The 20,194-nt window shown below is 49.7% G+C and overlaps 1 protein-coding gene, 2 non-coding genes and 1 pseudogene across 3 annotated transcripts in view; all 4 read left to right on the top strand.

The window, feature by feature from the left end:
• The window catches only part of VAC14 (Vac14 homolog (S. cerevisiae)), a 106,610-nt gene that overhangs the window by 22,044 nt on the left and 64,372 nt on the right, over nucleotides 1–20,194 (top strand). The window contains exons 9-10 of the mRNA XM_006878623.1: nucleotides 282–431; nucleotides 13,945–14,008. Coding sequence (XP_006878685.1) covers nucleotides 282–431; nucleotides 13,945–14,008 — 214 coding nt within the window. The remainder of the gene's footprint in view (nucleotides 1–281; nucleotides 432–13,944; nucleotides 14,009–20,194) is intronic.
• TRNAG-GCC lies at nucleotides 1,527–1,597 on the top strand. Its single transcript has one exon. It is a non-coding gene; the product is annotated as a tRNA-Gly (tRNA).
• On the top strand, nucleotides 2,445–2,515 carry TRNAG-GCC. The gene has a single exon. It is a non-coding gene; the product is annotated as a tRNA-Gly (tRNA).
• LOC102858930 lies at nucleotides 3,478–5,001 on the top strand (annotated as a pseudogene).

Genomic DNA, 20,194 nt, shown 5'->3' with positions numbered 1-20,194 from the left:
CCCCAGGTCCCAACCTCTAAGCTGATGCTGTTCCGCCCTGGGTAGGGGGCATCCTGTAGGTGGGAGAGCCCCTAGGGAGGGTCCTTACAAAAAGAAACACTCTATCTTGGGAGGCACAGGTGTGACACTGAGAACAGAACTCGATCAGACTGCCTGTCTCTCCTTTCCCAGAAGCTCTGGGAGGGCAGCTCCCCTGACCAGGAACACCAGGGTCTCAGGTATTGGGGAGACATCTCTCTCCCCGCCCTGGGCAGGACTGCTCCTTACATCAGTGCCCTCAGGCATCAAGGAGGTGGCCAACGTGTGCAACCAGAGCCTCATGAAGCTGGTCACCCCCGAGGATGACGAGCCGGACGAGCCCAAGCCGGCGGGGCAGAAGCAGGCAGAGCCCAGTGCCGACGACTCCTTGGCAAAGCAGGAGGGGACCACGGGTGAGTAGAGCCTGTCTCCCCAGAGCCTTGAGTCTTGTGAACCCCAGGGCTGTAGCTGCTATTGCCTCAGCGCCAGGGGAGGCACTCCCACCTTCTGCTGCACCAGCATCCTGTGTGGTGTGAGGCCGGACCACAGGGCCCGGCAAGGGGTGTCTAGACGCGCCTTGCCTGGCAGCCTGCCCCATGCCGGTGAGCCCTTGCCTGACTCATTGCTGACGTCTCCAGGTTAAGTCACCAGAGTGGAGTAACAGTAACGATCATGTAAGCAGCGTTACCGCGTGCTGGCCTTGCTGTGTGTGCTCGGTACACATTGTCTGGCTGTCTCCTAGTGAATTCCAGTGAGGAAGAAATTATGTCCGTTCTGCAGATGGGCAGAAGGAAGACAAGTACGATGCCTAGGACCTGGCAGCTTCTAAGCAGAGGAGTTGAGGTTTGAACCCAGGCACGAGGCCTCCAGAGTCCCTGCATTTAACCCCTAGGCTGTATCACTTAAAGACTGTGAACCTTTTCCTTAGTCTTTCCCAAGAACTTGAGGTTTTCCTCCCTGGGGCCTCCACCCCCAGGAGAGATTGTTCATGACTTTTGAGGGGACAGAGGGGCCCTCTTCTGCAGAATCAGCCAGACAGCAAAGGGACACACCTGCTTCTCTAACCTTTAGGGCTGGCTGACCAAGGTCTGAGCCTTCCCCGGGGACTAAAAGAACACCTGAACCTTTTTCTCCTCTTTATGAGAAAGACTGCCCAACTTTGTCCCAAGGAGCAGCTGGTGGATTTGAACCACTGACCTTTTGGTTAGCAGCACAAAACAACACACTACATTACCAGGCCCGATGATGAGTCACTATAAATTGGAACCGACTTGGCAGTGGTGGGTGAGTTTTTCCTCCCCTGGCTATTCTCAGACTTCTTTGAATGTTCCATTGTCTCCCCTCGCAGCACTTCAGGTCCGCGTGGCCCTGTCCTCCTCCCTGTGCTTGGCTAGTGGAGTAGAGAGCATTCCCCGCTGGCCATCTCAAGTGTCGTATTACAGCTGTGCCGATTGCCACTGCGAACCAAAGCAGCAAAACAGCTGGAGGCAGGGCCATCCCCAGCCAGAGCATTGGTGGTTCAGTGGTAGAATTCTCGCCTGCCACGCGGGAGGCCCGGGTTCGATTCCCGGCCAATGCAGCAGCTAAAACCTTTTTTTGTGCCAGCTCCTTGAGAGAGAAGCCTTGGGGAGATTAGTCAGTGTGATCCTCAAAAACTGGAAGCTTTTCTTACTAGAAAAAACTTAAATCTAAAAAGTAGAACTGTTTCTGTAAACTTGCACCAAGCATAGTATTTTGATTTCTCTGTGTTCCATTTGGGAAAATTTGGAAAAGAAAGAAAGAAAAATACTGCAAAGCAGGACTCAGACTGTCCCCATCAGTGGTGAAGCCCCTGTCAGCAGGTTTTTTAATGTTCCCGCCCAGAGGCGCTCTCTCCTCTGAGACTGAGAGCCTGCAGTTGATGGGACTCCATGTCCTGTGTTTCTGGTTTGTTGGTGTGGTGGGGATTTGGGGTGGGGGAGGCGGGTAGTTTGACAAGCTGTGGCGTGCCGACGTTTTGGATATTTTAGACTGACTTGAAAATTAGTGCCTGTTAATCCGTAGAAACAGAAAGTAGATTAGTGGTTGCCAGGGGGTAGGAGGAAGGGCGGGTTGAAGCTGACTGCTGGTGGATACAGGGTTTTCTAGGGGGGATGATGGGGATTTCTAAAGTTGGGTAGCAGTGATGGTTACACAATTTATGAATTATGAAAACCACCAAATCGTAGTGTTAAAACTGTAAGGTGCCTTTTATGTACATGTACACACACACACACACACACACACACACACACACACACGGAATTTAAAAGCATCTTGTGTGGAAGGAATGCACACCCTCTGCCCCACCCTTTCTGCTTATGTGGCGACCACATCCAGCTCTCCTGGAAAGAATTGCTCCATTCGGCCGTTTGTGACAGCTTCTGAACGCTTCTCTATAAGCTGGAGCATTGGTGGTTCAGTGGTAGAATTCTCGCCTGCCACGCGGGAGGCCCGGGTTCGATTCCCGGCCAATGCAGCCTGCCCATCTTTTTAATGGATTTCCTGAGCATCCTCCAAGAAGCTGCCTGCCCAGGAGAGGATCCGCCTCCAGGCAGGGACATTAGGCCGCTTGGCTCCTGATTTTACTGCCTCATAAACAGCATTCTAGCAGATGAACAGCTCCGTTTATGGTAGTTCCCAGAGACGTCAACAGCTAATTTGAGAGCTTTGCCCCCACAGTCAGGCTGCTCAGCTCCTAACTCTCCACCTTCACCAAGGTGCCTGGGACAGTGTCCCAGCAGGCCCAGCATCAGCAGGATCAGGCATGTCCAGGGTGGTGCAGCCAGAGACCATCGGAAGAGCCAGCCAGTCGGCCAGCAAACTCACCCCTGTCGGTCCCCTCCACTCCAATTCCACTGCCCCACCCTCATCCACCCTGCTGTAGACAGTGACCTCTGACCAGTCGTCCTCCTTGGAATTCCCTCCCTGACTCAGTCCTGGGCGTTCTGTCCCAGGGCCCGGAACCTGCAGAGAGCTTGAGGGCTCGATGGAAGCATGAGGGGAGTTGGGGCTGCGTGGCAGACACCTTGAGAGCCAGCCCTGCACCCTGATGCACTCTGGCCCCTCATCACACCCACGGCCTGGCCCACAAGAAATGCCACACAAAGCAGAGGAGAGGTCACTTTCCTAGGTGGTACTCCTGTTGGGCGAAGGCAAGCCGTGACAAGGCCACAGTGCTCGGAACACAGTCAGCAGCCTTAGGAGTTTAAGATCCATCCTTGGGAAGTACTGGGGTGTCGGTGAGAGTGTTCCATAGCAGCATTCTTTTCAGCAGATAAATTTTAGCTACGGGTTTACTGCACTCGAAGAGGCTCTAGTGTCCTGGGGTGGGGAGTGGCTTGCAGTGGGAGCCACGGAGAAGGCTGTGCTGTGGACGTGAAGCTTGAGCAAAGACTCAGTAGGTTGTGGGGTGAGCACAGCAGGGCTTGCGATGTGGCCATGCAGAAGGACAGCGTGCAGGCTCTGGTCCCAGCGTCCCAGCGGGTGGGGACGGGGCGGGTCAGCGATAGGAAGGTAAGCACCGCTGCCTTGTGTTTCCTTAAGTGATCTGTCAGCAATAGTTTTCGAAGGGCAGGCGGCCTGATCTCCCCTGTTAGCTTTCCTCTTGTCTCACGACCGTGTCCACTAATGAGAACACTAATTGCTCAGCCTCCCGGCTTAGCAGATTCTAGAACATGGGGAAAGACAGTACAGAAATGAGGCGGCACCGCACGGACATTAATGTGGAGCTGAGGAAGGATGACCAGATGCTGGAAAGGGGAGAGGTCAGCACATTTCCTGATGATGCTGCTTCTCCGCTGCAGGAAAACCGCAACGACCAGGGCACTGTGGATTGGTCAGTCAGTCGATGGCATTGTCGAAGGTGTAAATAGTAACAGTTGGGAGAGCCAGCTTCAGGCTAAGCCAACAACCCCCCGTAGACAGCATCATTCGGACGGGCTTGATACCAAACCGTGAGTCCTTGTGGAGCAGAGCTGACTGTGGGCCATTCAGTTTGAATCTGGTTGCGCACCTGCTAACATAGCTTCAGGAACATCCAGACAGACCAAGGCTGTGGTGGATGGAGGTGCCAGCCCAGCTTTCATTTCTCTGTTGGCATCTCACGTTCACATCCGTAAACAGCTGTCTGGAAACAGTGCAGGTCATGGCTCACCTCTCCAAGACTTAGTTATCAGTTAGGGTGCAGTGACCCACTGTGGGGTCTGCTTCCAGTTCCTGATAGGTCATGTGGTTACTTGCCCTGGCCACTTTCAGATCTTTGTTGAAATAAGAATCCTGCACCTTCTGTTAGAAACACACCAGCAGATAACCTATTAGGCTATTTCCTATCTTACTGATGATGCAAATGAACAAATAGAAATGGTTTTGAAAACAGGAGTTATACCCCTACTCGTGAAGCTTCTGGGAGCCGCTGAATTGCCAGTTGTGACTCCTGCAGCAAGAGCCATAAGGAGCATTGTCACGGGAACAGATGCTCAGACTCAGGTTGTGGTAGATTCAGGAGCACTCACAGTCTGCCAGCCTCCTAGCCAACCCCAAAACCAGTGTTCAGAAGGGCTCCACGTGGATAGTGTCAGACGTTGGAGCAGGCCGTATGCAGCAAGCAGTGAATCATGGGTCGGCTCCATTCCTCACTGACATGCTCTCGAAGGCAGATTCAAGACTCCAAAAGAAGCTGTATCGGCTGTGACCAGCTACACACATGGCAGAACAGTTGAACAGCTTGTGTACCTCGTCCGTTGCGGCATAACAGCGCCGTTGATGACCTTTTAACTGAGAAGGATACCACGGTTATCCTGGTGGTTCCGGCTGCTGAGGAAATAGCTAAAACTGAAAAGCTTAGTCTAATGATTAAAGCATGTGGAGGCTTGGACAAAATTGAAGCTCTACAAGACCGTGAACATGAGAGCTTCATTAAACTTGATTGAAAAGTATTTCTCTGTAGAGGAAGAGAGGATCTGAATGTTCTGGAAGCTGCCTCCGAGTTCAGGATGGAACTACTGGGGCCTATAAGTTTGTACAACTGAGTCAAAAACCTGTTTGTTGTGTACTGTGTTTGGTATAAGTTTGTCTTTCTCTACTAAGAACGCTTTATAAATGTGATTTATTAATAATGTTGCATTTTTTTACAACAAAGCTGTATTTGAACAGTTCCAAACTGTACATACAGTATGAGGCCTCTCCACCATTAGAATTCTTATTTCTGTGTGGAATTTTTTATCTTTTGGTGTCCTGTAAATACAATTAAGTGCTACTCTTTAAAAAAAAAACCAAACTCCAGTTTGCGTAGGTCAGTAAGTCAGCTCTGCTCACTGGCTGGCGGGTCCCGTCAGGGTTTGTAAATTTGAAGAGGCCTCGACTCTGTGGATGATGCTTTAGGACTGAGAGAGAGACACGTGCCAGCTGTCCTGGAAGCAGAGTGTCTGGTGTGGGGAAAACCTGTGAGACTGTCCAGTGCAGATCCGTGAACCTACACAGGTCAGTGGGTGCCTCCCACGCTTTCTGGGTACTGGGACCCACGTGCAGAGAGCAGTGCTGCTGGTGAGGGCAACGAGGGACCCAGGGGTGCGGCATGGGGCCACCAGGGGCACGGGGCCAAGCCGCAGACCATCATTGGCTGGATTTGACTCTTACCTGGCTTGCGCTTGGAGTCATTTCGGGGTTAAGAATAGACAGCTGTGATCAGACCTGCGTTTTCAGAATCTCTCTGTCCACTCTGTTGAAAACAGACTAACAGGGCCAGCAGACCCCACTCACCCGGCCACATGCTGTAGGGACCCAGGCAGGGTGGGTGCGCCGAGAGCACGGAGGTGGCGTGATGCTCTGCAGACGGAGGCAGCAGGGCCGGGGAGAGGTGAGGAGGGGAGGACCGAGGTGGGAAAGTGCGAGAAAGGAGCTCGTGAGAGATAGAAACTCAGACTCCTCGCCATGGAGTCAGAACCAACTCGTAGCTGACCCTCCAGTGGGTTTTCAGAGCTGCAAATAGTATGAGAGGGAGCTCGTGGCCTAGTGGGTAAGGAGTTACACTGTCAATTCAAAGGCATGCAGTTCAAAGCTCCCCCTGCAGGAGAAGGATGGGCACTCTCCTCCCAGCTTTGTTGTTGTTTTGTGTCGTTGAGTTGGAACCGACACATAGCTGACCTTCCAGCGTGTTTTCTGAGACTGTAAATCACACAGGAGATTGCCCATCTTTCTCCTACAGAACTGTTGATGGATTCAAACCTCCTGCCTTTGGGTAAGCAGTGCAACTCCTTGCCATTAGGCCACCAGTGCCCCCTTCCCTGTGCGCTTTACAGCCTTGGAGAAACCTGAAGGAGGGCCAGCTTGGGAGGAGCAGCTGGTGGGCCAGCCCCTCTGCCTTTGGGCTGACCGCACAGCTCTGCTCTGCATTCCACCAGCCCTCCCTAATAGACACTCATCTGCTAGTTGGTGCTGCCTCTTAGGCCTCTAGATGGAGCCTCTGAGCAGGCAGCTGACAGTCGGGGACCAGGTCTAGACTGGAGGTAGGAAGTCTTGGGGATCAGCCACTTGTGGAGGGTGGAAAGCCGGGAGTGAGGGTGATCTGCGGGCGGGTCACTGGAGAAGAGGCAAGGGCCGAGGACTGGCCCCCAGGAACCCTGACGTTTAGGGCTGAGCAGACGACGAGAACCGAGAGGGGGAGGCCCATGAACTAGAAAACTCCAGGTCTAGAAAATAGTGGAGAGAATGAGGCGCCAGGATGCGGGCTGAAGCCTGACCACTGTGGAGGACAGCGGCACTGGAGCGGAGGGGTGACAGGCAGGGAGAGTGGGGTCTCGAGGACAGGACACGGGGAAGGCTGAGACCCTTTTGAGATGTATGCCTGTGATGGCTGACAGGTACAGCAAAGCTAAAAGATTTCGTAAATTGGAACGCTGAAAGCAGATGATTAATTGCCTATTGCGTCCGTTACAAATTCCTAGGAACTGAGTGCCAAAAGACAATAAGGATTTATTCCCTGACGTGTGTGGTAATCTCAAGTCTGACATGGGTTGGCGGGAGGCTCTGATGGGGGAACTTCGGTATGTAGCCTCCGTCACATTGGGTAGAAATTCTTAAAAAAAAAGACCAGCAAGAAAAAGATTGAAGTACTGTATTTCAAATACAGATGTTGGTGTAACCAAAAACAAGGTCCAAGCCAAGCCACCAATTGTTAGGAGACAATACGTGCAGTATATTTAACTGTCAGAGAGAATCCAAACAAAATAGAGCACTCCGTCAGGTCCGGAGGAGGACCCTCGGCGAGATGGATTGACAGTGATTGTGAGAACCTTGTCAGAACTGACGCCACAGCACCTGACAACAGCAAATCAAGAAGGGGAAATCCAGTGGCTGAAAAATGTGCCGGCGGATGTAGAAACAGTTGATGCCTTCATATCACGAATGTTTGTTCTATGACACACAAGCTCCTACTGTGTGCCAGTCGTCATTCTTTTTTTTTTAAACAGAGGACATGAGGCCTCTTTTCCCCCACCCCATTCTATTTTTTATTATTTTTGTATGTGACTGTCAAATTGGATCTGACTAGTACAGGAGGAGATTGCCCCTCCCTTTCCAGCAGAGCATCTGGTGGATTTGAACCAAGCACCTCTAGGATTGCAGGCCAGTCGTCATTCTTAACGCCTGAGATGTCAGCGTCTTGATTGTCAGAGCTGCTCTGCTGTGCAGATGTTGTAACTACCTCCCCACCATACACGTGAGGCAACAGGCGAGGGTGAGGTCACATGGTTGGTGGGGCAGAGGCTGGGCTCCCCCAGGCAGAGGCCCCGAGCCCATGCCCAGAGCATGCCTTGCTCTGCGGTTCTTTCTCTGAGGTGAGAATTAAGTTAAGGTCCTGACCAAAGATGCTCCGCTTGACTGTAAACTGGAGAACTACGAAGTGAAGCGGTGTCCAGTTTCAACTCATCGGATTGGCAAGTGTGTGGAAGATTGTCATCCTCCAGTGTCCATGTGAGACAGCATCTCCTGAGGAAAGGCCTGACGCCGCCGGCCCAGGAGACCAGAGAAGAGCCGGCACGCGGCTGAAGGGCACACTCGAGAATGGACCTTAGTAGAACATCTGGCTTCATTTGCAGCCCAGTTCTGACATGGTATCATCTCATCTGAAAGCTAAACAGAGCGAGGATTCCAGGACGTAGAGTGCTACTGGTGTTCACGTCTGGCCAGCTCTGGGGCGGGGACCCTGGCCCAGATTCTTAGCTCTTTCTCCTCAACTTTTCCAGGCCCCCTTCCAGCAGACTCGCGGCTGCTCTGCTGTGGGCTCAGGGAAGCTGGCAGCTGGGCAGGCATACGGCAATGTGCAGCCCTTCTGGTTAACGTGGAAATAAAGGGCCACGCTGAGAGGTGAAAAGGGTTCACAAGCTCAGCTATTAACTGAAAGGTGGAGGGATGAGTCTTGCCAAAGGCACTTTGGAAGAAACACCAGGTGAACTACTTGCTGTGTTTTGAATTTTATGGTCTCACCATGGGTCGGAATCTTCTGATGACTGCTGGTTGCCCTGCACCTGGAGTAGCCCTGCTCTAAGACACAGTCTGAAGTCACAGCATAGGGGACATTGCTGAGAAATACGCTGTGAGCCCATTATATTTACAACCCCAAAGGTAGGAATGTCCAAAATGCAGAGCAGGGCTTGGCTCTCTGGTGAGGTGAGGTACCTGATGTGGAAAGGATGAGATGGAAGTTTTGTTTTAGGGGAGTTTTTAAATTATCCTTTTTAAAGTTAAGAGTATGCATTACTAGTGAGCTCTGGTGGCCTAGTGGCAAGCTGCACTGCAATCCCAGAGGTACATGGTTCGAATACACCAGAAGCTCTGCTGGAGAAGGCAGGGCTATCTCTTCCTGTACCAATCAGATCTGATTTGACGATACACACACACACACACACACACACACACACACGTGCGCGCACGCATTGCTTGTATCATATTGTAAGGGAGAAAGATGGGCCGCCTTCTCCCACTGATTCCAGCTTCTAAAATCCTTCTGGAGGGTCGGCTGTATTCCAGCTCAGTGGCATTAAATTGAGTTGCGTCATTGTAAAATTCTGAGAGGTCAGATACCTACCTCCCAGCTGCTGTCAGCTGGACCGAGTTCAGCCCTCCTATGGGTTTCCAAGGCTGTCCATCTTTAGGACAGGTGACTGCCCCTCTTTCCTCAAAGAGCAGATGGCGAATTTGAACCCCTGACCTTTCAGTTAGCAGTTCAGCCCGTAATGCACTACACCAGAACTCCTTCATGCCAAGTAGAGTACAACTTAAACAACATCTATAATAATTTTAAGATGAAGCCCACAGCATAAAGTACATAGTAAATAAGTGTTCAGGTGCGTGAGGGAAAAGGGCCAGCTCTTCCTCATAGCCTCCCAGACTTCTGGTTAATACAGAACTCAAACTAAGAAACTCACTGCCACCAAGCCAGGACCTGCACTCAGCTTAGCCTGCATTGGGTTTCTGAGGAACAGGAAGATATTTCCCATCTTTCTCCCATGAAGCCACGGATGGATTTGAACCACCCACTGAAGAGGTGCAGCCTTTGGCTTTGCAATACCCACACTAGCCACCAGAGGTCCCTAATAAGTGTGAAAGGAACTAGAAAGTCAGCCCTGGGCAGATGCCACAGGAAAAAGCAGTGTAGGCAAGACCTGCTGGTGGAGGCTGAAGTCAGTGGGAGGAGGTCTGAGGAGAAGCCCAGACTTACGAAGTAACTGACCAGTCCTTCGGAAATGTCAAGTTCATGGAAAACAAAGGAAGACTAAAGGACTGTCACTGATGGGAGGAGGTTAAGGAGATGCGGCTGGATTCTGGGCCAGAAAGGACGGATGGGGTGGGAGAGCTGAGGAAATTCAAATGAGGCATGTGGTTTGGTGCCAGTGTTACCCGCCTGGTGTGATCATAGCTGTGGTTAGCAGAGATGGTAACGTAAGGGGCAGCAAGAGGTTGTATTTTTGCATCTCTCCTATCAGTCTATAAGGATTTTACAAGAAGATGTATGTTAAGTATGTATAAAGGCTGGGGCGGGCCACGCCAGTGGTGGTCTCACTGTAGAGATAAGAAAACAGTGACAGAGAGATCGCTTGCCTGCTCTGACCCACACAGCTGGTGGCAGCTGTCGAGAACCCCACTTTCTGCACCCCACGCTGCAGCTCCCTGCTCCCTGAGACTGGCATCTGGACTGGGGTGGGAGTTGGTAGAACCTTCCCGATCCAGGCTGGATGGGAGGCTCCGTTAGATGCCTGGGATCTTAAGTTCTTCGTTAAGTGGGGAAGTAAATCGTTGATGTGAGATTGGCCCTTTCCTGTCCCGGGTCACGCCATGCAGAGCTGAGTACTAATGACAGGAACCCAGCGGCCGCGAGAGGGAGGACTGGGCGGAGAGCAGAGCCACAGTCATTTCTGTAAACAGCTTTATGGAGATAATCACATACCGTACATTTCACCCATTCGAACTGTACAGTCCAATTACATGTAATATCTCCGCAGAGTTGTGCAACCATCACCACCATCAATTCTAGAACATTTTCATCATCCCAGAGAGAAACCATGTCCCCAATAGCAATCCCTCCTTGTTCTCCCCTCCCCCAGCCCTTGGCAGCCACTAATCTACTTTCTGTCTCTCTGGATTTGCTTCTTTTGGACATTTCATGGCAATGGAATCATATAATCTGTGATCTTTCCTGACTGGCCACTTTCCCTTAGCATAATGTTTTCAGGGTTTATCCATGGCCTAGCCAGCATTGACCCTTCACAGTGGACAGATATTAGGAGCCCTGTGGCACATGATTAAAGCACTCAGTTATTAACTAAAAGGTCAGAAGTTCAAACTCTCCAGCTTCTTCAAAAGAAAACCCTGTGATAGCCTGCTTCTTTAATGATTTGCATCCTTGGAAACCCTTTGGGGCAGTTCTTCTCAGTCCTGTAGGGTCTCTCTGAGCCAGCATCCACTGGACAGTCGTGGATTTGAAGTGTCTTATTGTTTAGCCATCCATCCGTCAATGGGCACTTGCAGTGTTTCTACTTTTGGGATATTGGGAAAACTGCTACTAAGGACATTTCTGGGTGGATATAGGTTTTCCTTTCTCTTGAGTATATATTCTGGAAGTGAAACCACAGAGTCTTGTGGTGTCCGTATTTAGCCTTTTGAGGAACTGTTTTGTAAAGTGGCTGTACCATTTTTTGTTGCAATACTTAAGGATGCTACGGGCAGAGTGTTGGATGACCCAGGAAGCATCAAAAAACGATGTAAGAAAATAGGACCCTTTCCCATAGTCAACAGAGAAAGAAAACTTTGATCTAAAGCTGGCACCTTGAATTTGGACTTGTAGCCTCCTAAATAGTAATAAACTTCTGCTTTTTAAAGTTAAAAAAGAAGAGGAAGAAGATGGAAGGCGTATACAGAGTCACTATACCAAAAAGAATTGACTGACAAACAGTTTCATGAAACAACATATAATCAAGAAGAGGCAATGGTGATGAAAGAGGAAGTTCAGGCTGCTCTGAGGAATTGACAAAAATTGGGCCTCAGGAATTGACACCATACCAGTTGACATTTTTCAGTAAACAGATGCTGCCCCAGATGTCCTCACCAGGTTGTGCCAAGAAATCTGGTGGTGCCAAACTACCTGGCCAACTGGCTGGAAAAGGTCCATATTTATCCCCTTTTAAAAAAAAATTAAGGTAATCTGACAAGAGTGTGGAACATCAAACAATATCATTAATAACACAAGCAAGATCCAAAAATGACTGGAACAGAGAATTGCAGGCTGGGTTTAGAAGAAGCCCTGGCAATAGGGACATAATAGCCAATGTTAGACAGATCTTAGCGGAAAGCAGAAAGTACCAGAGGAATATCTGTGTGCTTCATTGATTATGCAAAGACTTTTGACTGTGGGGATCACAACAAATTGTTGCTAACCTTGAGAAGAATGGGAATCCTAGAACACTTGATTAAGTTTATGTGAAACTTATACTTGGACCAAGAGACATTTGTCAGAACAGAGCAAGGAAACACTGCATGGTTCAGAATCAGGCAAGGTATACATACACCAGGAATGCATCCTATCTCCATACATTTTTAATTTATATGCAGAAAAGATCATCCAGGAGACTGGACTTTATGAGGAAGAGTATAGCATCAGGATTGGAAGAAGACTCATGAACTTGAATTATCCAGATGACTCAACTTTGCTTGCTGAAACTTTGGAGGATCTGAGGCATTTTCTGAAGAAGGTCAAGGACTGAAGCCTTCATTATGGATTGAAGCTCAGCATCAAGAAAACAAAGGTTCTCACCACTGGGCCAATTCACAGCATGATAAGACAGAGAAGAGATTGAGATTGTTAACAGCTCAGCCAACACTCTTGGTACCAGCAGCCAGGAAATCAAAAGGTGAGTTGCATTGGGAAAATCTGTTGTCAGGGACCTCTCCAGAGTACTGAAGTGCAGTGATGTCAGTTTAGAGACTAAGGTGTGCCTGATCCAAGCCATGGTCTTTGCAGTTACTTGCTCTGCATCAGAGAGGCGGACAGTGAGTAAGGATGATAGAAGAATCAATGCCTTTGAGTTGTGGTGCTGGAGAAGAGTATTGACTATACCATGGACTGCTAAGAGAGCAAACAGGTCTGTCTTGGAGAGGGGAAACTGGTTTGCTTCTTGGATACTAGGATTTTTTTTTCACTTCTAATCTGTTCTTTCCCTCATCTGTTTCAATACAATATACATAATTTATCCAGTTTTTTCTGTCATACCCCCACCCTGATGTCAGACCCATTCTACAACAGTGACACCATGCAGTATTTGTCCCTTTGTGACTGAGATATTTCACTCAGCATAATGTCCTCCAGGGTCACCCACTTTGAATAATATTGCATGAGTTCCTTGTTTTTCAATGCTGCATAGTATTCCATTGTGTGGATATACCACAGCTTCTCTATCCATTCGTTTGTTGATGGGCCCTTAGGCTGCTTCCAACTCTTTGCTATTGTAAACAAAGCTGTGATAAACATGGGAGGCAAGGATTTTGAAGCTCCGTCTCACACATTTTGGGCATGTTGCCAGGAGGGACCAGTTCTTTGGAAAGGACATCATGCTTAGAAGGGTGGAAGGACAGTGCAGAAGAGGAAGAACCTGGGTGAGATGGATTGACTCAGTGACCGGGGTCCTGGGGGTCAGTGTGTCGGAGGCAATGAAACTGGCTCAGGATGGAGCAGGGCTCAGAGCAGTTAGTTGTACTTACGGTCTCTTTGAGTTGCAAACGACTCAATGACACATGAAAACAGCAGCAGTGGACCACAGTTCTGGTTTGTCCACGTTCTCCCCGGGACTTAGTATTTGTTTTAAAATCCGTAATTTTTTTTTATCGTACTGTGGCATCATGCCATAACCCTGTGGTTGGCAGTTCACGTCCCCCGGGTGCTTCATGGGAGATGGATGGACAGTCCCCTGTGAAGATGTACAGCCCAGAGGCCTGGTGGATGGGCGCTGGGAATCAGGCTCATCACCTCTCATTGGGCCAGTTTGGGTTTTTGGTTAGTCGGTATGAAGTGGCAGATTGTTTTGGGTTTGGTCAACGTTTCCCTGATGGCTGATGACGTTGAACATGTTGCACTATTGCCCTTGGGCCAAGGATCAACTCCCCAAATTGCCCGGATGTGTCCAGCACTGATGTCCCCTCCCCAGGTGGGACCACTGTGTCTGGAAGCGTGAAAGCATGACTGCCATCCCAGCGAAGCTGAGCTGTGAGGAGGCCTGGGGTCGTGGGGCACAGAGCCACATTCCTTTTCAAGTCCTGAGTCCCGATGTGGGTGGTCTGTGTGTCCTTGTGACAGGCATCTGTCCATCCAGGGAGAACCCAGCAGCTTGAGCATGGCACCCTGTTCTCTTGTCTCCCCAGGAGGTCCAGATGGGCCCTGTGACTCCAGTTTCAGCAGCAGCGTGAGCGTCTTCCCTCCAGCCAGGTAAGTGGTCTGGTCCAGTCAGAGGCGTCTGTGGAGAGCGAGGGACCCAGGCCTTTCCTGCACACAGGAGGCCGCAGCCAGGCTCAGGGCAGACTCTGTGCGGGGAGGGTCCCTTCTGGATGTGCCCAGATTATCCAGTTCTGATGATCAGTGGGATTAAAGGGTCCCCAGTAGTCAGTGCAGGTGGCTCGTCCTCGTCTGACCAGTGCCCAGTGACTGCAGCTCACCTTCTGCAGATGGCTGTACCCCGAATACATGGGGCTGACCAGAGGCCTGCATCAGGGAAGCCGCTTGAGAAGCAGGCAGTGACTGGGGCCTGCTGCAGTCGCACAGCCTTCCACGTGGGGGCAGTGCAGGCCAGCGAGCAAGGTCACCCTTCCAGCTGCCCCCAGACTCCCTGCACTGGGACCGGAAGGGGCCTGTCACAGTTCTACCCCATCCGAGTTTCCTTACAGTAGAATTGGCATCTGTGGGCCTGGGACAGGTGGCAGTATTCCTACGGGGCCTTTCTTCCCTTGGAACCCGACATTTGGCCAGAACCCTGGGGAGATGGTCACTTAAGAAGAGGAAGTACTCTCAACCTTGGAATGGAAGGCTCTTTCCTCCTTTGATACTAGTTTGAGTTTACATTTAACTTTTAAGGATTTGGTGCATGGCTTGCAAAGTCTGTTAAGTGTTAACTATGAACCGCTCCAAAGACCTGGCCTCGTTATTTTGTCCCATTGAGCTGATTCTGTCCTGCAAGCACACACACAGGCTAAGTGGACCTGCCCTGTAGACGTTCCCAGGATGTAACCTTTACGGGATCAAATTCCCACGCCCTTTATCCCAGGAAGCTCTTGGTGAGTTTGAACCACCAGCCTATTCATTTAGCTGTCAAGTGCTTTAACCATGGAATCACCAGGGGCCCACCTTTCTCACGAACTGTCTGTGATATTCGTTCATTTGGTCAGGCAGCCGTGCTCCTAGAACACTGGGCGGGGTGGGGACCCAGGAGCCTCCATCCTGGCTCCAGGAAGCTCCTGATTGGAGCTCTTCTCCTGGTTGGTACCTGTCACTCAGCAGCCACTTGAGCTCTTTCACAGTCACACTGAGCCAGTGCTTTCTCCTCCTGGGTGAATGAAGTCGCACGCTGGCCAGGTTCACGCTAACCCCGTGTGGAGGCTGCGGACTGCTGGCCCCATAGGCAGGAAGGGACTGTCCACCTGCCAGGGTGGGGAATGGCGGCCGAGGGACAGGGCAGAGGAGTGTGCTTCCTCTGGTTTCAGAGGGGTGGGTGGTGCAGCCAGAAGACGATTGTGGAAAAGATGTCGTCTTGCAGAGTCATCAAAGCAAACAGAATCCGCCCGGAGACGTTCCGGGACCTCAGCTTGCTCAGGGCGCTGCCCTGGGTCACCAGCCTTGTCCAGCTCAGGCCAGCCTGGGGTGGGAGTTGCTCCAGGCAGAAAGGCACCCACTGTGGACACTGCCGGGCAGTGCTGGGGGTCCTCAGGAATAGACTCGGCCCCTTGGAGACACCACTCAATTCTGTGACCCTCTTTAAATGCACGTACACACCACCTTCTGAATATGCTTCTGGGCATCTCCTCAAAGCCAGGTTTTACACCCCAGATTTAAAAAGAAAAGAAAACCAAACACCTCACTTTGGCCGAATCTGAGGGCAAATAATGGACTAAACTCAAGCATGTAGGCCTTGACCTCAAACCACCCCCCCTCATCTGCCTTCTTGCCCAGGATCCTGGGAGAGCCCCCACAGGGGGCCCAGCTCGATAGTCACCACAGGGAATAACTCTGAAGAGCCGGGACGCACGGTCACCCTGGGTCTGGCATCGGAGGGTGGGCTTCGGGAGGAGTCAGGGTTTCTGCACAGCCGGAAGTCCACCCTCCACTGCTGGCAGGAACATAGGAAATACACAGGAAGAGGAGAGGTGGACCCTTAGGAAGGGGTGGAGGGAGACGCGCTGGCCTGGCGGAAGTAGGCTTGCAGCAGGAAGGGTTTGAGAAACCGTGGTCCCCACCCCATCTGTCTGCTGATGCTCACACCAGGCTCCTTCCTGGTCACTCATGACCCTCCTGGTCAGGGAGCTCAGCTGCGTGGCACACTCCCCAGCTCCCCCATGCCCAGCAGCCTTGAGCAGCGAGCTGCTTCTCCCTGCCTCAGTGTCCTCATCCATAAACTGGGTGTAACAGTAAGGCTGATGCAGTGGGTGTGAGGAAGTGTATCAAGAGCATACATAGGACGGTGCCAGGAACACAGGGCACTTGACACCTTTTCGCTCCTGCTATTCCAGGACTCATAGGGTTCAACTCGATGGCACCCACCCAAGAGCAACAACATTACAAGAACCTTGTTAGTCCTTATTTGTAAAATGGCCCAGAGTCACTCAGCTCGTTAGTGACCAGGATTGAATTTGACCTAGATCATTCTGGCTCCAGGCCTGCACATTTAAGCTGTGTCGGTCTCAGATGGAGTGTTCAGGAGGTTTTGTGTTGAAGCCTCTCCTCCTCTGATGCCTAGGGCATTGCCGAGGTTCACTGCATCCTGAGCCTCCATCTGCACATACGTAGGACAAGCAGAAATATCTAGAAATCAGTGCTCCCCGAGCTTAAGCATCCAGTGATTTCAGACATAGTAATGATTCATAAAAAGCAAATACAAATTCAGAAACCGTTCTTTAGATTTACCCTTTTATTAACAGAGATAACATATAACCATAAAAAATTGACAGTTTCTCAACATCAAGAAAACAAAAATGTGTACCACTGGCTCGAAAGGCAACATCATAATAGAGAAAAGATCAACATTGTCGGCTATTTTATCTTACCTGAATCCACCATCAACAATAATAGTAACAGCAGTCAAGAGATCAGAAGTATCACATTGGGAAAATCTGCTGTGAAGATTTCTTCTAAGTGCTAAGGAACATTGATGTCAGTTTGAAGACTGAGGTGCATCTAATCCAGGCCGTGGTCATTTTAGTTCCTTCTTATTCGTCTGAACTTAGACATTGAGTAAGGATGGCAGAAGAAAAATCGATGCCTTTGAAATGTGGTGTTGGAGAAGAGTCCTGAGTAATCCATGGGCTGCCAGCAGAACAAACAAGTCTGTCTTGGAGGAAGTGTAAAGAGGTGCTCCTAAGAGACAGGGTGAGACTTTGTGCCACATTCTTAGGGCATGTTGTCAAGAAGCACCAGTCTTTGGGAAAAGACATTATGCTATAAAAAGTGGAGGAGGGTCAAAGAAAGAGAAGAGAGACTCCACCTAGCTGTATTGACACAGTAGTAACTCCAACAGTGCGCTTGAGTGTATCTGAGATGGAGAAGACGGCACAGGATGGAGTTCATAAATTGCCGAGTTGTAGTCGACTCGATGGCACCTAAGGATAACCACTGTAAAAGAGGAGACCCTCTGGAAGTAAACTCCCGCAGAGAGCCATGGGAGTGCGTGTTGTTTATGCTACTATCAGGAGCATCATTCCATCGATTTGTGCCTTTGTAGCCATGGTAGTGCCATGCATTTGAAAACAGTAGTGTGTAGTGGTTCAAGTCCACCAGATGCTCTGCTGGAGAAGGAGGGGCAATCTCCTCTTGTACCAGTCAGATCTGATTTGACGGTACACACACAAAATACAATAAAAATAAAATGTAAAAAAAACCCAAAACAGTAGTGTGTGTGTCCACGTAGGACATTGGCTAGGTGATGCTCTATATAAAATTTATTCAGTAAAAGTGGGCTTTGCAGCTACATTGAAATAACCCCCAAGATTGACATGTCCAGACATTTGGGAACTAGTCCAGAAATCTATATTTCCCCCCACTTTATTTTTATTTTATATTGCTTTGCATATAAAATTCTTATACGTTGTGTGTTAATTCATGTACATTGTGTTTTATAAATTTTATTACCATTGATCTATGCCCACTACTAGCCCACCTTTTCAGGTCTCCATTATATCTTTCCTAAGTCCTTCACACTCACACACGCACACGCCTTAGCCCACTGAACTCTATTATCCTAATGATTTCCTCCCTTCCCCACCCTCTGTCCTCCGGACCCCTTCCACTTCCCCTTTTGAACTTTCATACACATTTTACTATCTGTTTATACAATAATGATCTTGGACAGTATTTGTCCTTATGAGACTGACTTAGTTCATTCAGCATGTTCTTTAGACTCTCCCATGTTATGTAGAGTGTGTGTGTGTGTATGTATATATCTATATATGTATATGTATATATAAAAACTTTAAGCACTTATTGAAGAAGATCAAAGACTACAGCATTCAATATAGGTTACATCTCTGCATCAAGATAAGAAAACTTCTCACCATGGGACCAGTAGGCAGCAGCAGGATAGATGGAGAAAAGATTGATGTCAGGCATTGCATTTTCCTTGACTCTACAGTCAACACCCACGGCAGCAGAAAATCTGAATACAGGTTGTGTTGTGTTGTGTTGTGTTGTGTTGTGCAAATCTACTGTCAAGGGCTTCTTTAAAGTATTGGAGAGCGTTGGAGACTAAGGTGCACCTTACCCTAACCATGATGTTTTTCAGTTGTTTCATGAGCACATGGAAGTTGAATAATAAATAAGGAGGATGAAGAAATGATGCTTTTGAGTTGTTCTGCTGGTAAAGAGACTTGAATACACTGCCGAAAGAAAAGCAGATCTGCCGTGAAGAAGAGCGGCTAAGGTGCTCCTGAGAGGCAGAGGTGGTGAAACGTCAGCTCTCATGCTTAGAGTGTGGTGTCAGGGCACCAGTCCTTGGAAAAGGCACCATGTTTGGAAAAGTAGAAGGTTCACCCTCAACAGGATGGTTAACACAGTGATGCAGCCTTGGGCTTGAGCATGGTGTAGACGTGAGGAGGGTGGTGTAGACGTGAGGAGGGTGGTGTAGATGGGGAGGAAGGTGGTATAGACGGAGATGGTGGTGTAGACGGTGAGGAGGGTGGTGTAGACGGTGAGGAGGGTGGTGTAGATGGTGAGGAGCGTGGTGTGGACGGAGAGGAGGGTGGTGTAGACGTGAGGAGGCTGGTGTAGATGTGAGGATAGTGCAGGACAGGACAAGGTTCAGTCTGGTTCTTGGGTTTGTGAATCATCGTGGGTTTGGCCGCGCCTCGCAGCAACAAGCAGCTTCGTGAACTGGCTCTGTGCTAGTCGGGGGAGGTGTCTCCACCACCCTGGTCCAAGTTCCTCAGCCCCATGATCCTGCGGGCCCAAGGGGGGGCCCACCTAGAATGGAACATACCGGAAGGAGCTGCAGGAAACCAGATGCAGGAAGTTGGAGATAAGGCAGTAAATCCCGGCCATCTGGAAGAGCAGGGCGCTGAGAACTTGTTGCAGAAAAGGTGGAGGCCGCACTTGCTGCTGGAGGCCTGCCGTCGAGCCACGCTGGCCACTGATAACGGGCAGTGTTTGGAGCGCACTGGCCACTGACCACAGATGGGTGGTCGGAATGGCGATGCACTGAAAATACACACGCACAGGGAGAACAGACAGCTTTCTGGTGATTGCATGGTTAAAGTGTGCTTCTACTGGGTTAGCTAAAAAACATTACTGCAATAAATCCTACCTGTTTCCTTTTTTTTAAAAAATGCAAAGATTTCTTAGGCTTTGCAAAGGGAGCCATGGATGGACAAGCTAACCCCTTTCTCCCGTCTGTTTGTTTTTACCACGACTGCTAGAGAATTTTTGTTTTCTTGATGTTGAGATGTTACCCATATTGAAAGCTGTAGTCTTTGATCCTCGGCAGAAAGCGTTTCAAGTCCTCCTCACTTTCAGCAAGCAAAGTTGAGTCATCTGCATAATGGAGATCGTTGATGAGTCTTCCTCCCATACACCAAGATACCACATTCTTCATGAAGAAAATTAAAATCCTCTCCACTGGACCAATAGACAACATCCTGATAAATGGAGAAGAGAAGAGAAATTGTCAAAGCTCTCATCTTGCTTGGATCCACAATCAGCCTTGGCACAAGCAGTCAGAAAACCAAAAGATGAGTTGAATTGAGAAAGTATACTGTCCAAAGCTTCTCCAAAGTGCATAAGAGCAATGATAACAGTTTCAAGACTAAAGTGTGCCTGATCCAAACCATAATCTTTTCAGTTACTTGGTACGCAGCTGCAAGTTGAGCAGTGAATAAGGATGACAGAAGACGAATCAATGCCTTTGAGTCATAGTGTTGA

Source organism: Elephantulus edwardii, unplaced genomic scaffold, assembly GCF_000299155.1.
Source record: "Elephantulus edwardii isolate Elephantulus edwardi_28Jun2011 unplaced genomic scaffold, EleEdw1.0 scaffold00001, whole genome shotgun sequence".
NCBI lineage: Eukaryota > Metazoa > Chordata > Mammalia > Macroscelidea > Macroscelididae > Elephantulus > Elephantulus edwardii.
Note: the sequence above shows the minus strand (reverse complement) of the source record. Positions and strands in the feature narration are given on the sequence as shown.